Source organism: Lissotriton vulgaris, chromosome 10, assembly GCF_964263255.1.
Source record: "Lissotriton vulgaris chromosome 10, aLisVul1.2, whole genome shotgun sequence".
Classification (NCBI taxonomy): Eukaryota; Metazoa; Chordata; class Amphibia; order Caudata; family Salamandridae; genus Lissotriton; species Lissotriton vulgaris.
The window spans coordinates 834,710,036-834,730,559 of record NC_141698.1 but is presented as its reverse complement, the minus strand read 5'-3'; the positions used below and the strand labels follow the sequence as shown (position 1 = coordinate 834,730,559).

The 20,524-nt window shown below is 46.1% G+C and overlaps 1 protein-coding gene across 1 annotated transcript in view; it reads left to right on the top strand.

Moving 5' to 3' along the window:
• LOC147688857 (protein QNR-71-like) overlaps window positions 1–19,106 on the top strand; it is a 48,193-nt gene extending 29,087 nt beyond the window's left edge. Inside the window, exons 6-11 of the mRNA XM_086941762.1 lie at window positions 5,361–5,966; window positions 14,955–15,083; window positions 16,645–16,744; window positions 18,175–18,383; window positions 18,595–18,685; window positions 18,772–19,106. Coding sequence (XP_086797888.1) covers window positions 5,361–5,966; window positions 14,955–15,083; window positions 16,645–16,744; window positions 18,175–18,383; window positions 18,595–18,685; window positions 18,772–18,922 — 1,286 coding nt within the window. The 3' untranslated portion in view covers window positions 18,923–19,106. The remainder of the gene's footprint in view (window positions 1–5,360; window positions 5,967–14,954; window positions 15,084–16,644; window positions 16,745–18,174; window positions 18,384–18,594; window positions 18,686–18,771) is intronic.
• The last annotated feature ends 1,418 nt before the right edge of the window (window positions 19,107–20,524 follow it).

The following is a 20,524-nucleotide window of genomic DNA, read 5'->3' as shown; positions in this document are numbered from 1 at the left end:
ATTATCCCTTTTTTGCAGTTTACCATTTTTATTAACCTATTATACCACGCTATTCCACTTTTTTAACTGCGAGATTTTTAAACTCCTTAGTTCTGTCTGTGCCAGTAACACCTTTTGATTAACACATGTAGTTAACCCCTTCGATGCTGATGACGAGCTCAGCTCGCCATCAGCCAAGGGTGACGTGTGCGGATGACGAGCTAAGCCCGTCATGTAACGCGGTTAATCGAACAGCCGCACAGCGCAAAAATAACTGCAGCAGCGATGCGGTTAAACATCTCACCAATCAAATTTTCAAGAGTAGGATAGTTTCTCTTGGATTTAATTATCAATCTTACTAAGGCTCTCCAAGGGGACGGATTACTACCTTTTTATGTAAACTACCTGAAAATCCATGATTAACTTAAAATGCCATGCTTGAATGAAAATATAATTATTTGGACAACTGTGTTTGCCCTGTTTAAGTTTGAACTATGAAATGTCCCATTTACACCTACCATTTTGAAGCGCAAATTAAGATATCACATTTTGGTCTGCCACGAACCAGAGGCAGATATGGTAACAGAAGGCCACAAGTGCTGATCATGACCAACGTAATGGAAGCTTGAAACTGAGGGAGGCGCGAGGAAGCACAATAGCAGGAGGAGCATTTCAAAGGTCCTAGGGAGCATTTAGCTTGTTGCAAAAGGCATGATTTGAAACAATTGGTATGCACGTTTATAAATCTGAAATTTCAGCAGCTAAAGCTTGATGCGACATTGCACGATTATAGCTAATTGGATTTAGATCAATGTAAAACCAGTTAATTTGACACCATTGGGGCATGTCTTGGTGTCTGCTTAAAGGTTCATGGGTTCCACATGTGGGTGGTGACTTGTGGCCCACTTTTTTTAGGTTTACTTAAAGCTGATTGCCCTAAATGAATATGCCGTCAGATAAAACAAAAATTGAAATATTTAAGATTAAAGTGCATGTGGTCCAGTTTGACAGCCCTAGTGATCAAAAAGGGTCTGAGTGCCCACATGGAAGGTGAACAATAAGCTCTTGTGAAAGGTATCTGGAGGCGAGGTTACAGAAAGCACCCAAAGCTGAACTCTTGTGATGCCTACTGATATATGAGGAGCACCTTGATGGATACAATCTGATTTGGTAACTTAATTTTAACATATCTAACCTTTATAATTTACTTGTGTATTGCAAAAGGCTCACCACTGTAGGTATGATTTAGTAGCACTTTTGAAAGGGCGTTAAAAAAAATAATAAATACACTTTTGACCCTTTGGACAAATTAGTATGACATTTGGCACTAGAGGAACTGACCCAGTGGGAGACTGCTGAATTGACATCTGCTTGAGGAAGGCTTTCTTTCAGACTTCTTGGCCTTGTGTGATCAGTTTGAATTTCTTATGGAAGTTTCAGCTTGCAATCCAGCAGACCTGACTGGCTCCACCTAAAGCACCTCCTACGCCTGCTGCTTTACACTCCAATTGCCTAATCATTTTGCTAAATAAAGGGCTCCAGGGTCCATGCAGGGTTTCCTTGTACGTCCCTAAACGTACCTTGAGATGGCACTCCAAACTGTCTTTGGCCAAGAATGACAGGTCATGCTTTAATAGACCTCGGATTCCACCCAACACCAGTTTAACCTTTTTTTATATTTTACCAACTTTCATTCTGCAAAGGGCATAATTTACTCCTCTGAAAATAAAAATCTTTCCCAGAGTGCCCTTGTCGCCACGCCACCACAGCACATCTGACTCCTACGGTCTGGGAATGCTTAACTTTGTGACCGCTCTGGTCTTCCGCTGAATGGCCAGGCGGAGACTTCTTGATCTCTCCTTTTTGAAGGGGAGAAACCCCGACCCGAAAGGTCAAAACTCACTACTAGGTTCCTGGACCACTCAGCTGGTGTGCTGAACTATTACCTGAGGCTGGTTATCTTCTGCGCCCCATCTCTGCTGTCCTGGCGCAGGTTGAAGACCGCTCCTTGCACATGAGAAACGCAGCCTTCACTGTATTCCAGTCTGACCTTTAGGACACCCTTATACAAGCCCAGAAAGCGGTGTCCTCTCCTGATTGTCTTCCTTGAAGGGCTGTCTTGGCAAGATTGCTGTGCTACGTCCTTGCACTCTTCCTCCCCCACCCCACCACCCCACACACTCGCACGATCTCACCTATGCTCCCCTGTGCTGGGCTGCCAAGGGGAATTTGTATTCTTGTAGAGCTAGACCATATGATACTCCAATTTGGTATCTGTACTGGACCAAATAAACCTCCTGCTAAAAATTCTCTGCCCACACGCCCCAATGACCTTCGTTCTAATTGCATGTTTATGGGCTTTCATTGAACATGGAGTCTCCTACTCTCCTGTAACTATATTGAAGAATGCAGACTTGTGTTTGTTTAAACCCTGTGCAAATCGATGCATAACTGGATAGTGATATGACTACACTGAAATCAATATACGTGAGGGGCCTGGCATGAGTGGCCAATGCTGTGGCAGCACTTTGAATCAGCTCATCCTGTTGCCTAGGCTGCCTGCTGTACTGCAGCTATACCCTCCGCCCTGCCTTCCAGCAAAGACTTGGGCAGCTGTGGTGAGTGGCCCCTATATTGACTAGGCCAGTTGACATTGAGACATGTCAACACTAAACCATGGGCACGCAGCAGAGGCAGAACCCTGTTTCTCCAGACCCAGGGTTTTGAAGTCCACCTATTGGACAGTGGAACAAGCAGTGTTGCGAGCCCAGACATATCAACGGATCTGCTACCTTCGTGATCCTATCCAACGGCTGGTGGTCCACCTCTGAGAAGAGGTCCAACAAGCTACAGGGCTAGCTTTAGGCTGCTGGAGTTTAAAGGCCGGCTGGACCAAGGGAAGTGGAGTCCTGGTCTGCCGCTTTATGATAAAGATTGGGAGGGAGGGGCTAACTGGCAACACAGTTCATCAATCTTGCTTGACCAGCCTTGGAGTTGGTTTACCAGTGATATCCCCAGATTGCCTCACTGGCTGCTCATGCTGTCTGTTTCGGAGCCCCCTTACCCAGGGCTGTGGTAATCTGGCTAGTTCCTCTGACACCAGGTGCCTATTACCTGTACAGGGCCTATTGCACAATACCCCTCATGACCAGATGTGGGGATACAATGAGGTTACCGCCTTGCAAACCAATATACCTGACTTTACATGGAGTCTTGGCCCACCTTATTGCCAAAATGAGAGATTTTCGAACTATGGATAACCTTCCAGGAAACTACTAGACAGAACTACAAACGTTCACCCCAGACTAGTTCCCCCCCCCCCCCCCCCCTCCCTGATAATTTCTTAATTTCTGCCATGTGTTTTGTGGCCAGGATGTTACTCCCTCAGTGTTGCCTGGAACAAATTCTGACAAACTAACGATGGAAGATTGGGCATGGCCAACAAATGGTTGCACTACTGGGCTGTCCAATTAAGCTGTCATGGGGTGACCCAGCATAACAACTAGAACTCGCGCTCCTAGACCGTAACTCGCCTTCTCTATGGTGAACCAATGTCACTAAAGCAGTCCTCATACTGGTGAATGGCCCTTCACTTCATAGACTAGAGCGATCTCCTTGGTCATAGGGTGAGTTGCATCAAACACAATGGCGCGACTGGAAGGTTTTGGTCCATAGGATAGAATCTGCATCTCTACTCTGAAGGAGGTTTTGCATATTATCTAAATATGCTTGTACACACCTTCAAAGCCAGTGCACCCAATTCTGAAATGGGAGTGATGGATGGGACCCCTGGAACTGGGGCTTTCTACACGCCTTACCACCTTTGCAGAGCTTGTCTGATACCTCAACCAAGTGCCTCGCTGTACACCTGAAGATGCATTGCCATGGATGACTTCGGTCCCACCTACATTATCAGAATGGCCAGCGAGCGTAGATGGTGGTCAAAAATTGGAACCACCAATCTATCGGACATGGGGTTGTCCCTGCAGAAACAATTGAATTTGGAGCACGTGGTAAACACTATGGGTTGGTTTTGCTGTATATACGTTCTTTAGGTAGAAATTTTTAATTGCAGTGTGGGTAAAAACTGGAATGTATTTTGTTCTAATTATGTATAACTTGGTTTATCAAAAGTCCATTATTTTGGGGGAAATGAATTGGGAGGGGTGGAGGAGTTAAAGGTGTGTGAAGGGTTGAAATGATCTAATTTTTGGCTTCCATGGGAAATATAATTCTCCTAAAATCCAAACTGCTAAAAGTATTTACACTACTTTGCATGAAAGTAGATCATTACTAGGGTCTTGCTTTTGTTTGAGAGTAAACCATCCATTCAGTAGTTTTTGAGGTACTAGCATTAAAAGTTGCTTATTGGGCTTTAAAGTATTAGGACTTGTAGAGTTCTGCTGCTTAAAACTTCAAGCTATGATCCATGGGCCCTGTTGGTAATTTTTTCCATTTTTGAAAAATGGGATTCTAGGGGTGCCTCCTCCGCAATGGCTGAGGAGCCTCGCCCACTGGCTTAAGCCAGCAGGTAAAAAAACCTGTTCTAACATCAGTCTAATGTTCACTGGCTGAGCCAGCATGCAGAGGGAGGGCCAAGACCATGGGAGGAGGGAGGACTGGTTTGTGGGTTTTTTTTTTTTTTTTTTGCGCAACACACACATGCCCATTTAGGTTTCTCCAACTGGGCTGTATTGAACAGCTGGGTTGGAGAAACGTTGACTCTGTCCTGAGCAGAGCGTCAACCTTGCTTGAGAGCAGCGTGGGAATTGCACAGGGAGTCTGCCCCAGTGCCTGATGAGACCAGGAAGAACGCCGAGGTGGGAGGTGGCTGGCCGCTTAAGGTAAGATCCTTATTAAATAAATGTAAACACCCATGCTCCCTTCACCCGTCCCACCGCTTTCTTTGTGGCTGCCACCACTGTGTGACTAGAGTTTTTTTCCCCGACTTTGTAACTTGTCTGGTCAAGCTCACTAGTTTCGTAATATGGAAGGTAAGTGTCTTCAATGGATTCAGGGAGGAAACGCAGAGGTTTGCACAACTCTAGTACTACACCAGGGCAATGCAGAAAGCAAATTGAGTCATAGCCAATAGTAGTACTATTTTAGTGTGATGGCTGTATTAATAGGCCTCAACATGTTCTAAGCTTGTCTGCTTCCCAGAAAGCACTAGCAAAGTTCCCTTTTACAATGTAAATTCAACGACTAATTTGTTCGCGTTTTATGTGGCTAATGCTTGCAGTGAAACAATCTGAAACGGCCTGCCACGGGTTTTGCTAGTAGTTGTGCTTGGTTTTAACTCCTAATCCATGCTAGTTAACTGCTACTTCAAGTTAGCTCTGGATCAAACCAAACTTTGTCATTGTTTTCTTCTGTTACAGACAAAATTCCTTTCCATGTGAGTCTCTCTCAGAAGAATGATCGTAATGCAACAGACAACATATTTATTAAGGACTCGCCGATATCATTCACTGTGTACATCAATGACCCGAGCCATTACCTGAATGCTTCGGCTATATCTTATGACTGGAACTTTGGAGATGGCAGTGGGACATTTGATTCCAATAGTCCTCTTACAATGCACACCTACACCCTTCCAGGGAATTTCAGCCTTAACTTGACCATCAAAGCTGCTGTTCCAGGACCATGTGTGCCTGTGACTACCACTACTGTGCCGCCTCCAACCACTACTGCGACAACCACTACTGGGCCACCACCAACCACTGCTATGCCAACCACTACTGGGCCACCATTAACCACTACTGCGACAACCACTACTGGGCCACCACCAACCACTATGACAGCCACTACTGGGCCACCGTTAACCACTACTGCGACAACCACTACTGGGCCACCACCAATCACTACTGCGACAACCACTACTGGGCCACCACCAACCACTGCTATGCCAACCACTACTGGGCCACCATTAACCACTTCTGGGCCTGTGCCATCCACTGTCAATATATCCTCTCTAGAGCTGGAAGGTAGGTTGTATTCACAGAATTCAGCGTTGCCAAATGTAATTTCAGCTTAAATGTTATTTGTGCAGGGTTTTACAGAAAAAGGAATTAATTTTGAACAGTTATTACTTGCTGCAGTTAGTCAAGATAGCCCCCGTGCAACTTGAGCTCCCACTTGTTGCAGGTGTGAAGAGATGTGACTTGCCCAGGGTAATTCTTTAGTCATGATACATCCTCTTATTTCAGTCCTCATCCGGTTTGCTGCAAGTCCAGGGGTGTCCGATGTTTGTCCATAAAGGTGTGCGCTGTATAGCATTTCAGGAGCAGGACGTCTATTTAGATAGCAGCTCGTGTAGCTGTCCTGAATGTGACATGCACCATGCCAGGTTATCTGTGCTGCTACTTGCATGGCATGCTGGCCCTTCTCTGAGGATATTTGCGTGCGGTCCACCCAATAATGAAAGATTTGTTTTGTGCATAAATCGGGAATCTCCGCTAATAAAGTCTCTCTTAATGTAGAGGCCTACAATACACCTACTTGAACTATTCTTCTCTTCACTCTTCCAGCTGATTTCTGTCGGTGATCTATTCAATTAACTTTCTCTAACTCCATCTCTACCCCTGCTATGTTGATTAGCATTTTCCCCCCCAATTACAACACAGCCTGCTGATTTCAAATGCTGTTAAAGGCAGGGGAAACCCAATAAACCCTTGTAGGCTTGGGCACAAAGTAGTTAAGGTCAAGGGGTGCTACAAGGGACTGGTTTAAAACAGATTTCAAATCATTAAAGAGTTGTACATATGTAACACACTCTTATGTATCCACAGGATAACCGTCTTGTTTCAACTGTAACAAATATACTGGTGGAAGGCGAAAGGAACATATAGAGCAAGAATCGTATTCAATGTTCAACAAATTTTTCTTTACTGCAACAGAAGTAGGGAGACAAATACAAATAAAATAAAGCAAATAAAGTCATGAACAGAGATCAATCAAATTCACACTACAGTTCATAACTGAAAACATCAACTCCAGGTATTTAAAGACACAACCAAAATTAATTAATAAAGAAGGGTTGTGAATTGGTGGCAGAGCAACAAAACAGGAGATGATGGAGTGTCGACGTTTCGGTCTAAGTAGCAGTCGTCAGATAGACCATCATCAGGACGGTGTTTTTTATGCAGGAAAAACTTTTAAGACACATATATGGCATTTGCCTATCCTAAAGCAACATGGCATATAATATATAGAACTATGGTTCCAATAATACCAAAGTATCAAACGACAGTAAGTTGGTGCACTTCCGGTTTCCATCTGGAACACTTCCGGTAAGAGTGTGTTACATATGTACAACTCTTTAATGATTTGAAATCTGTTTTAAACCAGTCCCTTGTAGCACCCCTTGACCTTAACGATTTCAAATGCTTGCACCATTTTCTGTTGGCTGTATGCCCTATCCTCCTTTCCACCTCACCATGAAATTAAGTTTGAGGAGAAGGAAGGCGGTTGCTATGAAGCCACAAAGAATGTGTCCGCGTAACCGCATGTGGTCTACCTTTCATGAATACAATTTCCATGTGTGGTCACATAACCCCTCCTTTAGTTTGAGAAAGTCGTAGAATGTCCAACTTGCCTCTCTACCACATCCAATTTTTCTAAGAAGGGTTGTCCTTGCACCCCCCCCCCCCCCCTCCACAAAGGTGTGGGAGCGCCGCCCCACTCGTCTGTGCAGTTCAAAAAGGAAATGCAATAACATTATCATCTTCTGATCCCGGTTGGGCTGACGGGGCTGGACGCCATGGGAACAGGGGGAGGAGTGGTGCCACTCTTAACTGCGCATGACAGGCGCTCTGGGTCGGCCAAACAATCCGGCACCATTTGCATGCTCTCCACCAGCTGTAATACACAACCTGGGTGGAGAACATTCCCAGCCTCCTGAACCACTGGGCTCAGACCAATCACAATGCTGCTGTAGCACAGCATTGTTTGGCTAAGATTCTGGGTGCTTCCTAGTTCCTACTTCCTTCCTGCTCCTGGACTCCACCAGAGGATGGAGAGGAAGCAGACCGTATTGAGAAGTTCGTTTTTTTTCTTCATTTACCACCCCCCACTACATAGCAGCCACTACTGCCCCCCCCCCCTGCTAAGAAGTGTTGTCCTTCTTCTTCCCCCTGCTAGATATATTTTTACTGTTCAGAATTGCCACAGGATCCAGAAACCCTGTGTAAGTATCTAATGAACCATCTTGCTATAACTACTAGCCCACTCCCTGTGTAACCACTTTTCCAGCTTGTGCAGCTGATACCAGGGTCCTTGCCTTTCAACCCCTGGTCTCTGTTCCTTGTACAGACTGGAACAAAGTGAGCCCTGGTTATCCTCTAGTTGACACATTGCCAAACTGAGAATAGGGCCTGGAGGGGTGATGGATGGTAGTATGTTCAAACAAGCGATTAGGGGAGCTGGTAGTTTGAAGTGTCAATTTGTGGTGCTGCTGTCATTGGCATTTCCACCATGCCAGATTCCTTTCCTATACCATAAACCGTTCAAGCTGGTTTGTCCTTTGACCCTGGTTGGCCAATAAACCTGTAGAAACTGCTACAATCTATTTATTCCTCAGGTATCGGATGCGGTCTGGTATAGGGTGCTCTGTTAGTGTCCACTGGCCCTACTCTTGATGAGGACTGTGCATAAATGCATTTTTTGGGGGGGGTCTAAATTTTTAATTATGGACCGTTTACTACTCGGATGGAAACTGAGGCCATAACAAATATTCCATAATGTTTTTAGTATGTATATTGTCAGCCAAAACTTCCACTTGATTTTTTTCTTTTTCTCAACACGAGCATTACAACTCAGATCACAAAGCGTTAATCTGGGGAGTAATGAGTTTGGCTATATAGGCTGACCTGGTTCAATATTTTATGGCCATTTGAGATTTCTTATTTTTCTCACTGCCTGATGCTTACACCACGGAAAATATGTAGAGTTCACATAGCTACTGTAGGAAAGTGGTAAGGCAATGGAGCCTTGTGTTATATTACAATACCCCAAAGATGCTCCTTTGATTCCTAGGAGTGAGCTAAGGATTTATTAGAGTTTCAAAAGGCAGTCTGGCTTTACAGGAGTAACATGTGTTAAGCATTTCAGAGTACCAACATGGAATAGAAGTAATTGGCACAACTCAATCTGACACGAATTTATAAAAAATTGTCTGATCTTCTTTAAACACCAGAATGAACTGAATAGCATCCATATAACAGGAGTTGTAGATTTTTGAAGCCGAATTCAAACAATGCTGTAAAACGCATAGAGTTGTTGATTTTTCCATCGGCCACAATGTTACTGAGTGAAAATCAGTCACTGGCAGATACTGTTATTTGGAACCCTTAGTTACGGTGAGGTAGGCCCCAGGACCAGGCCACAAGTCAGTATTTTATTTTTTACTGCTTATGATGCTGCAGTGTGTGGGATGGTTCCCAGATTTGATAACTATCCTTGGCTAGTGAAAGCTCAGCAAATTTTCGGGAACTTCACAGGGTCCAGGGAAGTAACCTATTGGCATGAAACTTTGATGCAGGCAAGACTGATTCCACAATGCACTTGACCACCTGTCTACATTTAGCGGTGTGGGAACTAGAAGCTAAGCTGCAGCTAATCTGCCAGAGGTGACCACATCCAGTGGTGTAGGTCAACTTTTCTACCCAGAACTCACTAATTCATCCTTCCTAATGATGGCAGAATTCGATTTTAGGTGTATAGAACAGGCTGCCCTCCTTGGTGTGGCCAGCCATACTGGAGGTATGACTGTTCCATGGCTCCTTTGAAGCTTTGCCCAGGGGCAAATGTACCTGGGGCATGGTGAAGGCTGTCTTCCACTGAGGGGCCACCCTGATGCATTTCGAGGCAGTGCAGCCTTTGAAGATCACTTCCTTGTTGTGCCACTAGCCTGCTTGGGAGGAGGGAGGTATAACCTTCCAAGTCTTGTCTGACTTCTGGGAGTGATTGCACTTCCTGGCAGGAGGTCGGAATTCTTTCTTGACAGCAGATGTGGGAAAGCACGTGCTGATTAGTCTGAACACAGTACAGCTGAGGACAACCAGGTGGGCAACTTCAAAGGTGGTGTCACCCAAAGCATAATTGTCAGGAGTGATATGTCCTGCTTGGTATGAAATACCTTATTTTAGAGGTGCCATAATAGAACTGCCAATCAAGTGCCCAATTGGCATCCCAATTTCAATGGACCGCTAACACTTACAGTAGTTTCAAATGGTTGACACCACTATAGGGACATATAGGCGTGCTCTTGTGTCCTCCCCTTTAATGTACTGCATCCAGCCTCTTGGGCTGAGGAGCGCTGCCTTAAGGGGTCCTTACATATATTAAAGACCGTGTATGTACCCCACATAGTAAGGCCAGTCTAGTTCTGTTTGCACTGCTCCAACAGTCTGCAATGACAGGCCTGCTGACAATAGTTTACTTTGGTCACCAAAGGTGTTACAAAACCGTGCTGCAGCCTTGGGTATCACAGGTACCATATACTAGGGACTTAGAAGGGGGTGAAGTATTTGCCAATTTGGGGATTAAAACGTCTCATACAAGTTTTAGGGGTGGGCACAAGGGTCTGGACAGCAGATTCAGTGTACTATCAGTCATAACAGCATTTGGAGAAAAAAGTGGGGGGGCCAACTATACAAAAAGGAGCACTTTCCTACACTTACAGATTATCCAGAAGCACTGTACATGTCTTAACTGTTGACCAGCTCTTCTATATAGCAAACTTCTTCAACCTGACCTGATGCTAAGGTTTCTTGATATTGAACATGAATGCATCTAACTGCACAATATAGGTGGTTTGTATGTAGGAGTGAGCTGCTGCAGTTTATTTCGTTAAACCTTTTACTTGGAGCACTTTGAGTTACTGGAGTTGGGACAAATCTCCTCAGTTGTGGTAAGCTGTTTGTTTGGTTCAGTGGTGCCAATGGTCGGTCCAAGCTGCAGTGGTGTAGATGGACCAAAGACAGCCCTGGGCGGTACCTGCGTCGGGACTCCTTGAGAGGGAGGGGGGGGGGGGGGGGGGCTGATTGCTGCCCCGCGACAGTGCCACACTGAAGACTGCAGGTGAGACATCACTGAATTCATCAGCCCACACGCCCTCCCCTCCGAGGACTACATTCTACTGGGAGTCCTTAACTTCGACCTGGAAAAGAACAACGACCGCAACACCACCACCCTTCTGGACAACCTCGCCAATCTCTGACTCAAACAACTTGACACCACCACCCACTATGCCGGACACACACGACCCAATCTTCACCTCCAGCAAGCACATCTCCTTCAATCACATCACAGCTCTCCATTGGACGGACCACAGCTGCGTTCACTTCAACTACAAAGACTACGTCCCACAACCAATTCCCCTCAAACTGGAACAAAATTACCACCGACCAGCTCTTCACATCGCTCCACCAAAATCCTCCTGCCAAATCATCGGACCCAAACCAAGCAGCCACCAACCTCACACAATGGATCACCCACAGCGCAGACGAATTAGCACCCTTGAAAAACCATCAAATGAAGCAAGGCAGCAAAAAAGCCCCCTGGTTCAATGATGACCTTAAGAAATTCAAGAAGATCTGTCGCACCCTCGAAAAAGCCTGGCTTAAAAACCCAACCACTGACAACCTGGCCACCTTCAAGAACGCCACCCGCAAACACCACCAACTGATCCGATCCACCAAGAAATCCGCATTCAAGGATCGACTCTACAACAACGCCCACAACAGCAAGGAACTATTCAACATCGTCAAAGAGTTTACAAACCCCACCGCCGGCACCAACGACATCACTCCCTCCCAAGACCTCTGCAACTCTCTAGCCTCGTTCTTCCACAACAAAATCGCAGACATACATAACAGCTTTGGAGACAAGTCCACCCCACCCACCTCCGAACTAAAACCCCCCTCCAACAACCTTTACGCCTGGAACCCAATTACCACTGAAGACGCCATCCGCCTGATGAACACCATCCACTCAGGATCACCAACCGACCCATTTCCCCACCACATTTTCAACAAAGCAAACTCCATTATCGCACCCCATCTTCAAGAAGTCATCAACTGCTTTCTCAACTCAGCTACCTTCCCGGAAAGCTGGAAACATGCCGAACTCAGCGCCCTCCTGAAGAAACCCACAGCAGACCCCACTGAACTTAAGAACTACCGCCCCATTTCGCTCCTCCCATTCCCTGCCAAAGTCATTGAGAAAGCCGTCAACAGTCAGCTCGCTGCCTTCCTCGAATCCAACAAATCCCTCGACCCTTCACAGTCTGGCTTCCGAGCCAAACACAGCAGCGAAACTGCCCTCATCGCAGCATTAGACGACATTCGTACTCTACTGGACAACGGAGAAACAGCTGCCCTCATCCTACTTGACCTCTCTGCAGCCTTCGACACAGTCTGTCATAGCACCCTTATACAACGCCTCAGCAACATCGGAATACAAGGAAAAGCACTGGACTGGATCATCTCGTTCCTCGCCGGAAGAACCTAGAGAGTCTGCCTCCCCCCTTTTAGATCAGAGGCCACCGAAGTCATCTGAGGCGTACCACAAGGATCATCACTCAGTCCCACCCTCTTCAACATATACATGAGTCCCCCTCGCATCCATCGCGCACCAACACAACCTCAACATCATCTCCTACGCAGACGACACCCAGCTGATCCTCTCCGCCGCCAAAACCTACCTACACGAAGGGATGAAAGTAGCTGAGTGGATGAAGAACAGCGGTTTAAAACTGAACTCGGACAAAACGGAAGTCCTCATCTTAGGATCATCCCTCTCTGCATGGGACGACTCATGGTGGCCACCGACCCTGGGAACCACACCCATACCAACGGATCACGCACGTAACCTGGGCTTCATCCTGGACTCCTCCCTCTCGATGACCAGACAAGTCAACGCCGTCTCCATCAATCAACATCCTACGTATGCTCAAAAAAAATCTTCCGTTGGATCCCCACCGAAACAAGAAAGACTATCACCCATGCACTGGTCACAAGCCGACTGAACTTCGGAAACACCCTTTACGCCGGAACCACAGCCAAACTACAGAAAAAACTCCAACGCATCCAAAACGCCTCAGCAAGACTCATCCTAGACGTCCCCCGCCAAGCTCACATTTCCGGTCACCTGAAAGACCTCCACTGGCTCCCCGTCAACAAGAGAATAACGTTCCGTCTCCTCACCCACGCTCACAAAGCCCTCTACGAACTAGGACCCGAATACCTCAACACACGCCTGTCCTTTTTACACCCCCACCCGCCAACTTCGATCGTCCAATCAAGCCCTCGCCGCAATTCCACGCATCCAAAGATCCACCATGGGGGGGAAGATCCTTCTCCTACTTAGCGGCCAAGACCTGGAATTCTCTCTGCTTTGGAAATTGCAGGACTGACTGATCCTGGGAAGGCCAGCTCCTAAAGAGCTTGCCTTCTAAACTTACTGGGCTCCTGACTTTGTCACTTTCGTAAAACTTGCTGAGCAGTTCATTAGGCTGATAACCATTCAATGGTCCTTTTTTCAATGTGTTCAAAACGCCTTACCTTTCTCCTTGTCCTATAAGCCTCATCACCAGGGTTTCTAATTGGGTCCTTGTTCAGCGCCTCTGAGCTACTCCCCCCCCCCCCCCCCCACCCCCCTCTCCCTCCTGACCCGTTGAGATTCCTGAATGAGGAAGGATACTGCACTGGGGCAGCTTAGTCCCATTCACCTTCGATTAAATCTTTGGCCGATGAGCCACTTAATTCTACTCCATGTGGTGTGATGGGTAAAGCAAACCACTGGGGCACTAGGTGTGAACAGACCTCACGGGAGGCTGATTTTTGACGAGTTTATCGGGAATGTCCCATAAGAGTAACCTGCTACCCTAACTCACCTATTGATGCTTCTGTAGGAGAGCATGTGTGGTGTAAATGCAACACTGTTCTGCCAAGTGTCGAAGCCAGTCTCCTTATGGCATTAGCATACCTTAGTGCAATATATAACCAAGCATTGCACTAAAGACCAAGATTTGAAATATCTACAAACTGGTACTTGTAACATTTGAGGGACAGTAGTGTTTGTGTACCCTGTGTTATTACATTGCCAACAGTAGGTGCTGCTATCCATGCAGTGTAGGGAATTCTCTCCCCAGAATGTGCCTAGTTTACCGATTGAAGCTGGAATCTAACATGACCGATGACACCAAAGAAGCCACACCTGTATCTTAGGGTTACCTTAGGAACAAAGCATTAAACTCGTGGCTGCTGGGTCATGCTGTGGATTACCTATATAGTACTTTATTCCACCACTATTATTGGCATTTGACTATTGGTGATAGCCTACCATTGTGTTTCACCAGAGATTTGCTTCTCTATTGCCATTGGTGGGTCCACACAGCTCTAATACTGGTAACTTAAATGGGCTGCTCACCTGTTGCTCTGGGTGACTGGCATCCCTCGGCTAGAAGTGTGAAATGGCGAATGCCACTGTGGATACAGTTCAGGGTGATGACTACTTTGTCTGCCATTGGGCATAAACGCATTCATAAGGGTATGTGTTATGTTCTTGTAACTGACTTTAAGGACATATCATGCCCTCTAGAAGCAAAGTGGACTGGTGAAATGTAAGTGCTGTGCTATCCTGTACTGAGTCCTACCAGTGGGTGGGGCTCGGATGGTGGGATTGGGTGTCCTGGGGTGATCACTTGGGCAATAAACTGAACCCTCTTGGAAGCTAATGCTCATTTGAGTGAGTATTTGCTTATACTTCGATCTCGGGTGTCGAGTACATTTTTTGTAGGGAGAATTCCTTTCCTTGCACTTTGGAGGGTTGTTTTGCAAACATCTCCTATTGAACGTTCAGATCTGTATACAGGAGGTGGTATTTGGCGATTTTGTTGATACATGCTTTTCTATGGAAGAGCCTCACTTGCCTGTGTTGATGATGGTAGCATGCTTTTCTCTTTATTTTAGAACTCTTTGAAGTGGTCAACCCCGAGAGAGTCGTGACTGCACCAGCTGGAACCTCCAGTCCTTCAACTCCTGCTGTTGAATGCGTCATCTACAGATATGGGTATTATTCCAGCAACATCACCATTGTAGGTACGACTTCTAGACCTTGCGGGTAATGGTTGCACTTTGAGACTAGAGGAGCGCGGCATGCTGCTGCAAGCAAGAGTATTCACTGATCCGTTTACATAAGGCCGGTATGGTGCTACTAGAAGACCTTGGAGAGCTGCCCTAAGCAGTCACTAGTCTTTCATTGGCTATAGAATATAAACTGGACTCTTAGATGGACCATTCTGCACCTTGGGAAGAAAGACTTAAAGTTGTACTGACTGCTTTAATTTCTTTAACTTTAGTCTAGGTTTACTGGTCTAATATAAACTGAATTTATATTGAGTTATCAATTGGCCATCCAAACCACAGCTTTTTTAGGTTGGTAAACTGAGTAAGGGTGAATTCTGACCCTTCCCATTGAGGCCTGAAGGGGAGTAGATTGCCTAGTGCTTGAACGATATATTTGTGTCCTTGGCAAAGGTGGGCTATGCACATTCACTAAAAGCATTCTTTGCCTCATTACCTCCTTGTTTGCCCTGTTATTAGTCACTGTTTGACTTGTCACTGATAGGTTTTTATATTTTCACATGTTCCCCACCACCCCACCCAGCAGCACCACCCAGCAACAAGATTTTGGTATGCAGCCTTTGGTATCTGAAATCATTGTCAGTTTTGGTCTTAGGAGTGTCTGAGACACCTGCCAGGACATGGAGGGTAAATCAAATGTTCTGCATGTTTAGAACTTCAGGCTAATGCTGCCAGGTCTGTATAGTCCACCTGTTGATGCTGATAGACTACTTTGAATGTGTTCTTCAAAGGCTGCATAATTTCAAAGGCTGCATAATTTGTATGTCACGAAGTAGCCCTCCATAATTTTCTACCCCATTTCTGCATGATAAAGTGTTCGAAATGGCGCAACTATCATATTTACATTGGAGTGTATTCAACTGTTTTTATGCACATCTTGTTTTCTAAAGATGTAGAATAGACTAGCGACCTTCTCACTATTTTACATGTAACACCTGTTACAAAATAATTCTACCTGCCAATCAAAAGTAAGGTGGGTGAAATTGTGGTGGTACACAATTTGGATACGGTACATGCTTGCACGTTGTACTGGATGGTAGCAATTAAAGGGAAACTTGAATGAAGGTCTCATTTCAGACCTTGGTGAAGCGCAGGCACTACGATGGAAGCTTTCCACAGAATATGAGAGTGGGACATGAGTGAAATGGGTGTTACGTTTTTATCCCTGATACCCACACAATGTTAACGTGGACACAGCTAGGCCGGTGGTGAAGACCTGGCAGTGTACTTGTACTGGGCATAGGCATACCAAAATCCACGGAATAGTGAATCTCATTGGTGGGGGGGGGGGCCTATAAAGGGGCTCCATCAGCAATGCAACCCGAGATTTACCTCCCTCTGTTCAGCAAGAGACCCTGACCTTACAATCGTCCTTTCATTGTTGGCCTTACTGTGGCTTGCATTAAACTGTACCACATGCCTTGTTTAGGCATCTGTAGGATTGTCTTCAGGGGTGCTGGAATTCTGATGCATGGGCCCGTAGTGTCGGCTCATGACTGTCTTGTTTCTGTTTTAGAGGGAATTCTGGAAATGAATATCCTTCAAAGTACTGGAGCGGAGATGGCCACAGCACTGGTTGACTCTAATATTGTCTTCATTGTACGCTGCCAAGGCAGGTATGTATTGATTCAAACCTGCTCTGGGTAGAGTCCTGTACCTTAATCCTGCCTCATCTGCCCTGGGCAAGAGGCCAGCTACCTGCTTGGACTGGTGGTCTGGCCCATTTAGGTACCTTTTTGGTTGCTAATGGAGTGACTTGGCAGTGTGGCTGCATGTCTGAGTGTTTATCCTGATGTATGTCGCAGATTGCGGTTCCTCATTCAGAACTATTGAGAACATAGTGAGCACTTATAATTCAGGGTTGTATTTAGGTCCAGCCTGGGCAGCCTGCTGCATGCTGTATTGGAGTATGGAATTAAAGCTCCAACCATATTTAAATAAACAAGTGAGGGACTTTTTTAAGGATCATTCTTGGTCCCCCAGATGTAGTCAAAACAAGAGTGTACCTTAGGAGAAGAGCAAGGATGAAGAATCAAATTTGGTTCTTTAGAAAGCCCTCACTCACCAACTTGGTCGGTGACCTGCTTCATCATCAGGTCCCACCAGGAAGGTCCAGTACCTCCCGGTGTGCTTTGGACGCCAGAATTACTGCAGAACTGGTTGGTAATTCTGAGTGGCAAGTGACTGAAGTGAGCTTAAAAATGTCTAGGTTGTCTCCAAAAAATATTTTATTCATCGGCCCACCAGGCACGGATAAAAACAGTGAGCGATGTATGTGCTGGATAGATTGTTCAGTGAGACATTGCTGAACAATCTATCCAGTGCATACATCGCTCACATTGTTTTTGTCCGTGCCTGGTGGGCCGACGAATACAATTATTTTGGGTCACAACCCAGACACTTAAACTCCCTTCAGTCACTTGCACTTGCCACTCAGACAATTACCAATCAGTTCCGCAGTAATTCTGGTGTTGAAGCACAATGAGGAGGTACTCAACCTTCCTGGTGGGGCCTGATGAAGCATGTCACCAACCAGGTTGGTGAGGGAGGGCTTTCTAAAGAATCAAATTTTGATTCTTCATCCTTGCTCTTCTCTTAAGAAGGCACACTTTTGTTGTTTTGGCTCCAGCCATATTTCTCATGGACCTTTGTAAATGCTGGCTTCTGATTCCTTAATAAGCTTGTTAGTCCCTCCTTTGTACCTCCTCGTCTATTTGTAACCTCCCATGAGGACTTGCCCTTTTTAATCCAATTGTTACGTGGTATGTCTTAGTCTGTAAGCACTCATTTCTTTAATGAGTTTCTCCTACTGCAGGCATAACATGCTTTCTGAGCAGCCCGGGACAATGGCAGCTGCTTATTTCAATAGGTATGGCTATTACAAGAGTTTGAGCTATTGGCTTTGTAAATGACAATGCTTTATATTTGTGTTGATTAGCAAAATGGATAAAAAGGCATTGTCACTTACAATGCCAATCGCTTAAACGCTCGCAAATGCGAGACCTATTGCATTGCAAATGCTTAATTTTTGCTTATATTTTTTCAGCATTCCCAAGGATGCCTGCACTGTCATTTCGGACTCCACGTGTATGGTGCCTCAGGGAACAGTATGTGACCAGGTAGCCCCCACCACCGACGAGTGTCTGCTGACTCTGCATCGGTCATTCAGCGCACCTGGAACCTACTGCATGAATGTTACCTTAAGTGATGATGCGAGCCAGGTCCTTGGAGGTATAATGGTGTCTGTGCAGAATGGTGAGTGCTCCAGATGACTAATCTCCTTGTATTCTTGACTAGTGTGGGCGGTGGTGGCTGGGCTTCCATGTGATGAAAGGTGCAGCCTTATTGAGAGGTGGGGGTTGAGGAGGGCTTTGCCTCCTTGAATAACCTCATTAGTGAATAGTATGGAGTGGAATAGCTGGGGGACTGCCGCATTGAACTAATGTCTAATGTAATTCTGTCTCAGGGTCTGGAAGCGCACGAACAGCGACGGCTGCTCTATTGACTCTAGCCATCTTGGTGGTTCTGGTTGCAGTAGTAGCTGTCCTTCTGATCAAGTAAGTGTTGCTTATCTACGTTCACAGCGTTTGGCAGTGTGGTTTCTGGGTAATTTGTGGTAATAAAAGTGCCTTTCTACTTGCAGGCGATACAAACAATACAAACCCATTGAAAGTGCTGGTGACAACATGCCCGGTGAGGGCCTTGGGGTGCATTTCAGCAACATGAAGGCTGTCTTCATAAACCGGAAGAACGAGAGCCGCCCCCTGCTGAAGGGCAAAGATGGAATCATATAAAAGACCTGGAGACATTCTACACTTGCAGCACCGAGGGACAGACTGAAGCACTGGAATTCAGGCTTGGCATGAAACAAAAGCTGCTTAACCAGCCTGCATCTATAGCACTTGCACTACAAATACTCTTAATTGGTGCTCTGAGAACTAAATGTTCATAAGGTTCAAAGTAAAACCTTTTCTTAAAGTCTTGGTTATTTTTTTTGTCTTGAATTTGTGTCCATAGTGGAAATGGGTATGAGTGAAAAGCTGTGGAAAGGTCATTTGGTGTGAGTGCTTACAGCTGTGGGGGATTGTGCCTCGACTGTTGGCAGGAAGTCATGACGCTGTAACTGTCAGCGTGCGGAGTAGCCTACATACGTATAGAGCAATACAACCCGTCAACTTGCAATAAAGCTAATGTCGAGCGATGATGCACCAGTTTTCACGTTAACTATTTAGTGTACGTCTCCTTTGATTCCATGATGGTGACATAACATAGTGGCTGCTACCTCGTGGTTGAAGGCATGGTTTTTAAAACCGGTCCGTCTAGTCCTTTGACGTTGATGCCTTGTAGTGTGCGCTCCTTGAAAGCCTGGATGTCTTTATTGGGAAGTTAACTCTGGGGTGTGGCTCGCCTGTGTTTACAGGCAGAGTCCCTAAAAACAAAGATGTACATGTATCTGCTTCTGGCTAGGCCTTTTGCAAGGCTATGGAGGCGGGGGGGGGGGGGGTCCCCTCTACCTCTTAAAAGCTCTTCTGCCTAGTTTGGAGGCACTTATCACTGCTGGTCTAGCAGGGGAAGATACTTCACATAGCTGGGGGTGGGGACTGGGGTCCTAGTGACACCACTAATGGGTGGATGAAGCCTGCAAGAATCAAGCAGTTACATTTTCTTTTTTACAGTGGTAGGGAACGTTTTTTAGGAATAATGGAATGACAAGTGCCAGGATGTAGCTGTGTGATTAGTCTAAGCCCTAATGACTGCCTTGAAGTGAATGATTGACTTGTGTATGACCTCAATCAATGGTTTATAAAGCACAACGACTCAACCAAAGGGTCTCAAGATGCTGAGGGGCGGGGGGGGGGGGCAGCTCCTGCATGTTCCCGGTGATTCATCAAAGATCCAGGTCTTGAGGTCCCTCAGGAACTTGGGGAGTCCGCCTCCCACCATTCAAGTCCGAGGCCTCTGAAATCATCTGCGGCGTACCTCAAGGATCCTCACTCAGTCCCACCCTCTTCAACGTATACATGAGCCCCCTCGCGGCCATCGCCCGCCAACACAACCTCAACATCATCTCTTACGCGGACGACACTCAACTGATCCTTTCTCTCACCAAGGACCCCAGCACCGCCAAAACTAACCTACACGAAGGAATGAAAGAAGTCGCCGAATGGATGAAACAAAGCTGTCTGAAACTGAATTCAGACAAAACAGAAGTCCTCATCTTAGGTACATCCCCCTCTGCATGGGACGACTCCTGGTGGCCGGAAGCCCTCGGAAAAGCACCCATCCCGACAGACCACGCACGGAACCTTGGCGTCATCCTGGATTCTTCACTCTCCATGAACAGACAAGTCAACGCCGTATCCTCTTCCTGCTTTAACATTCTTCGCATGCTCAGA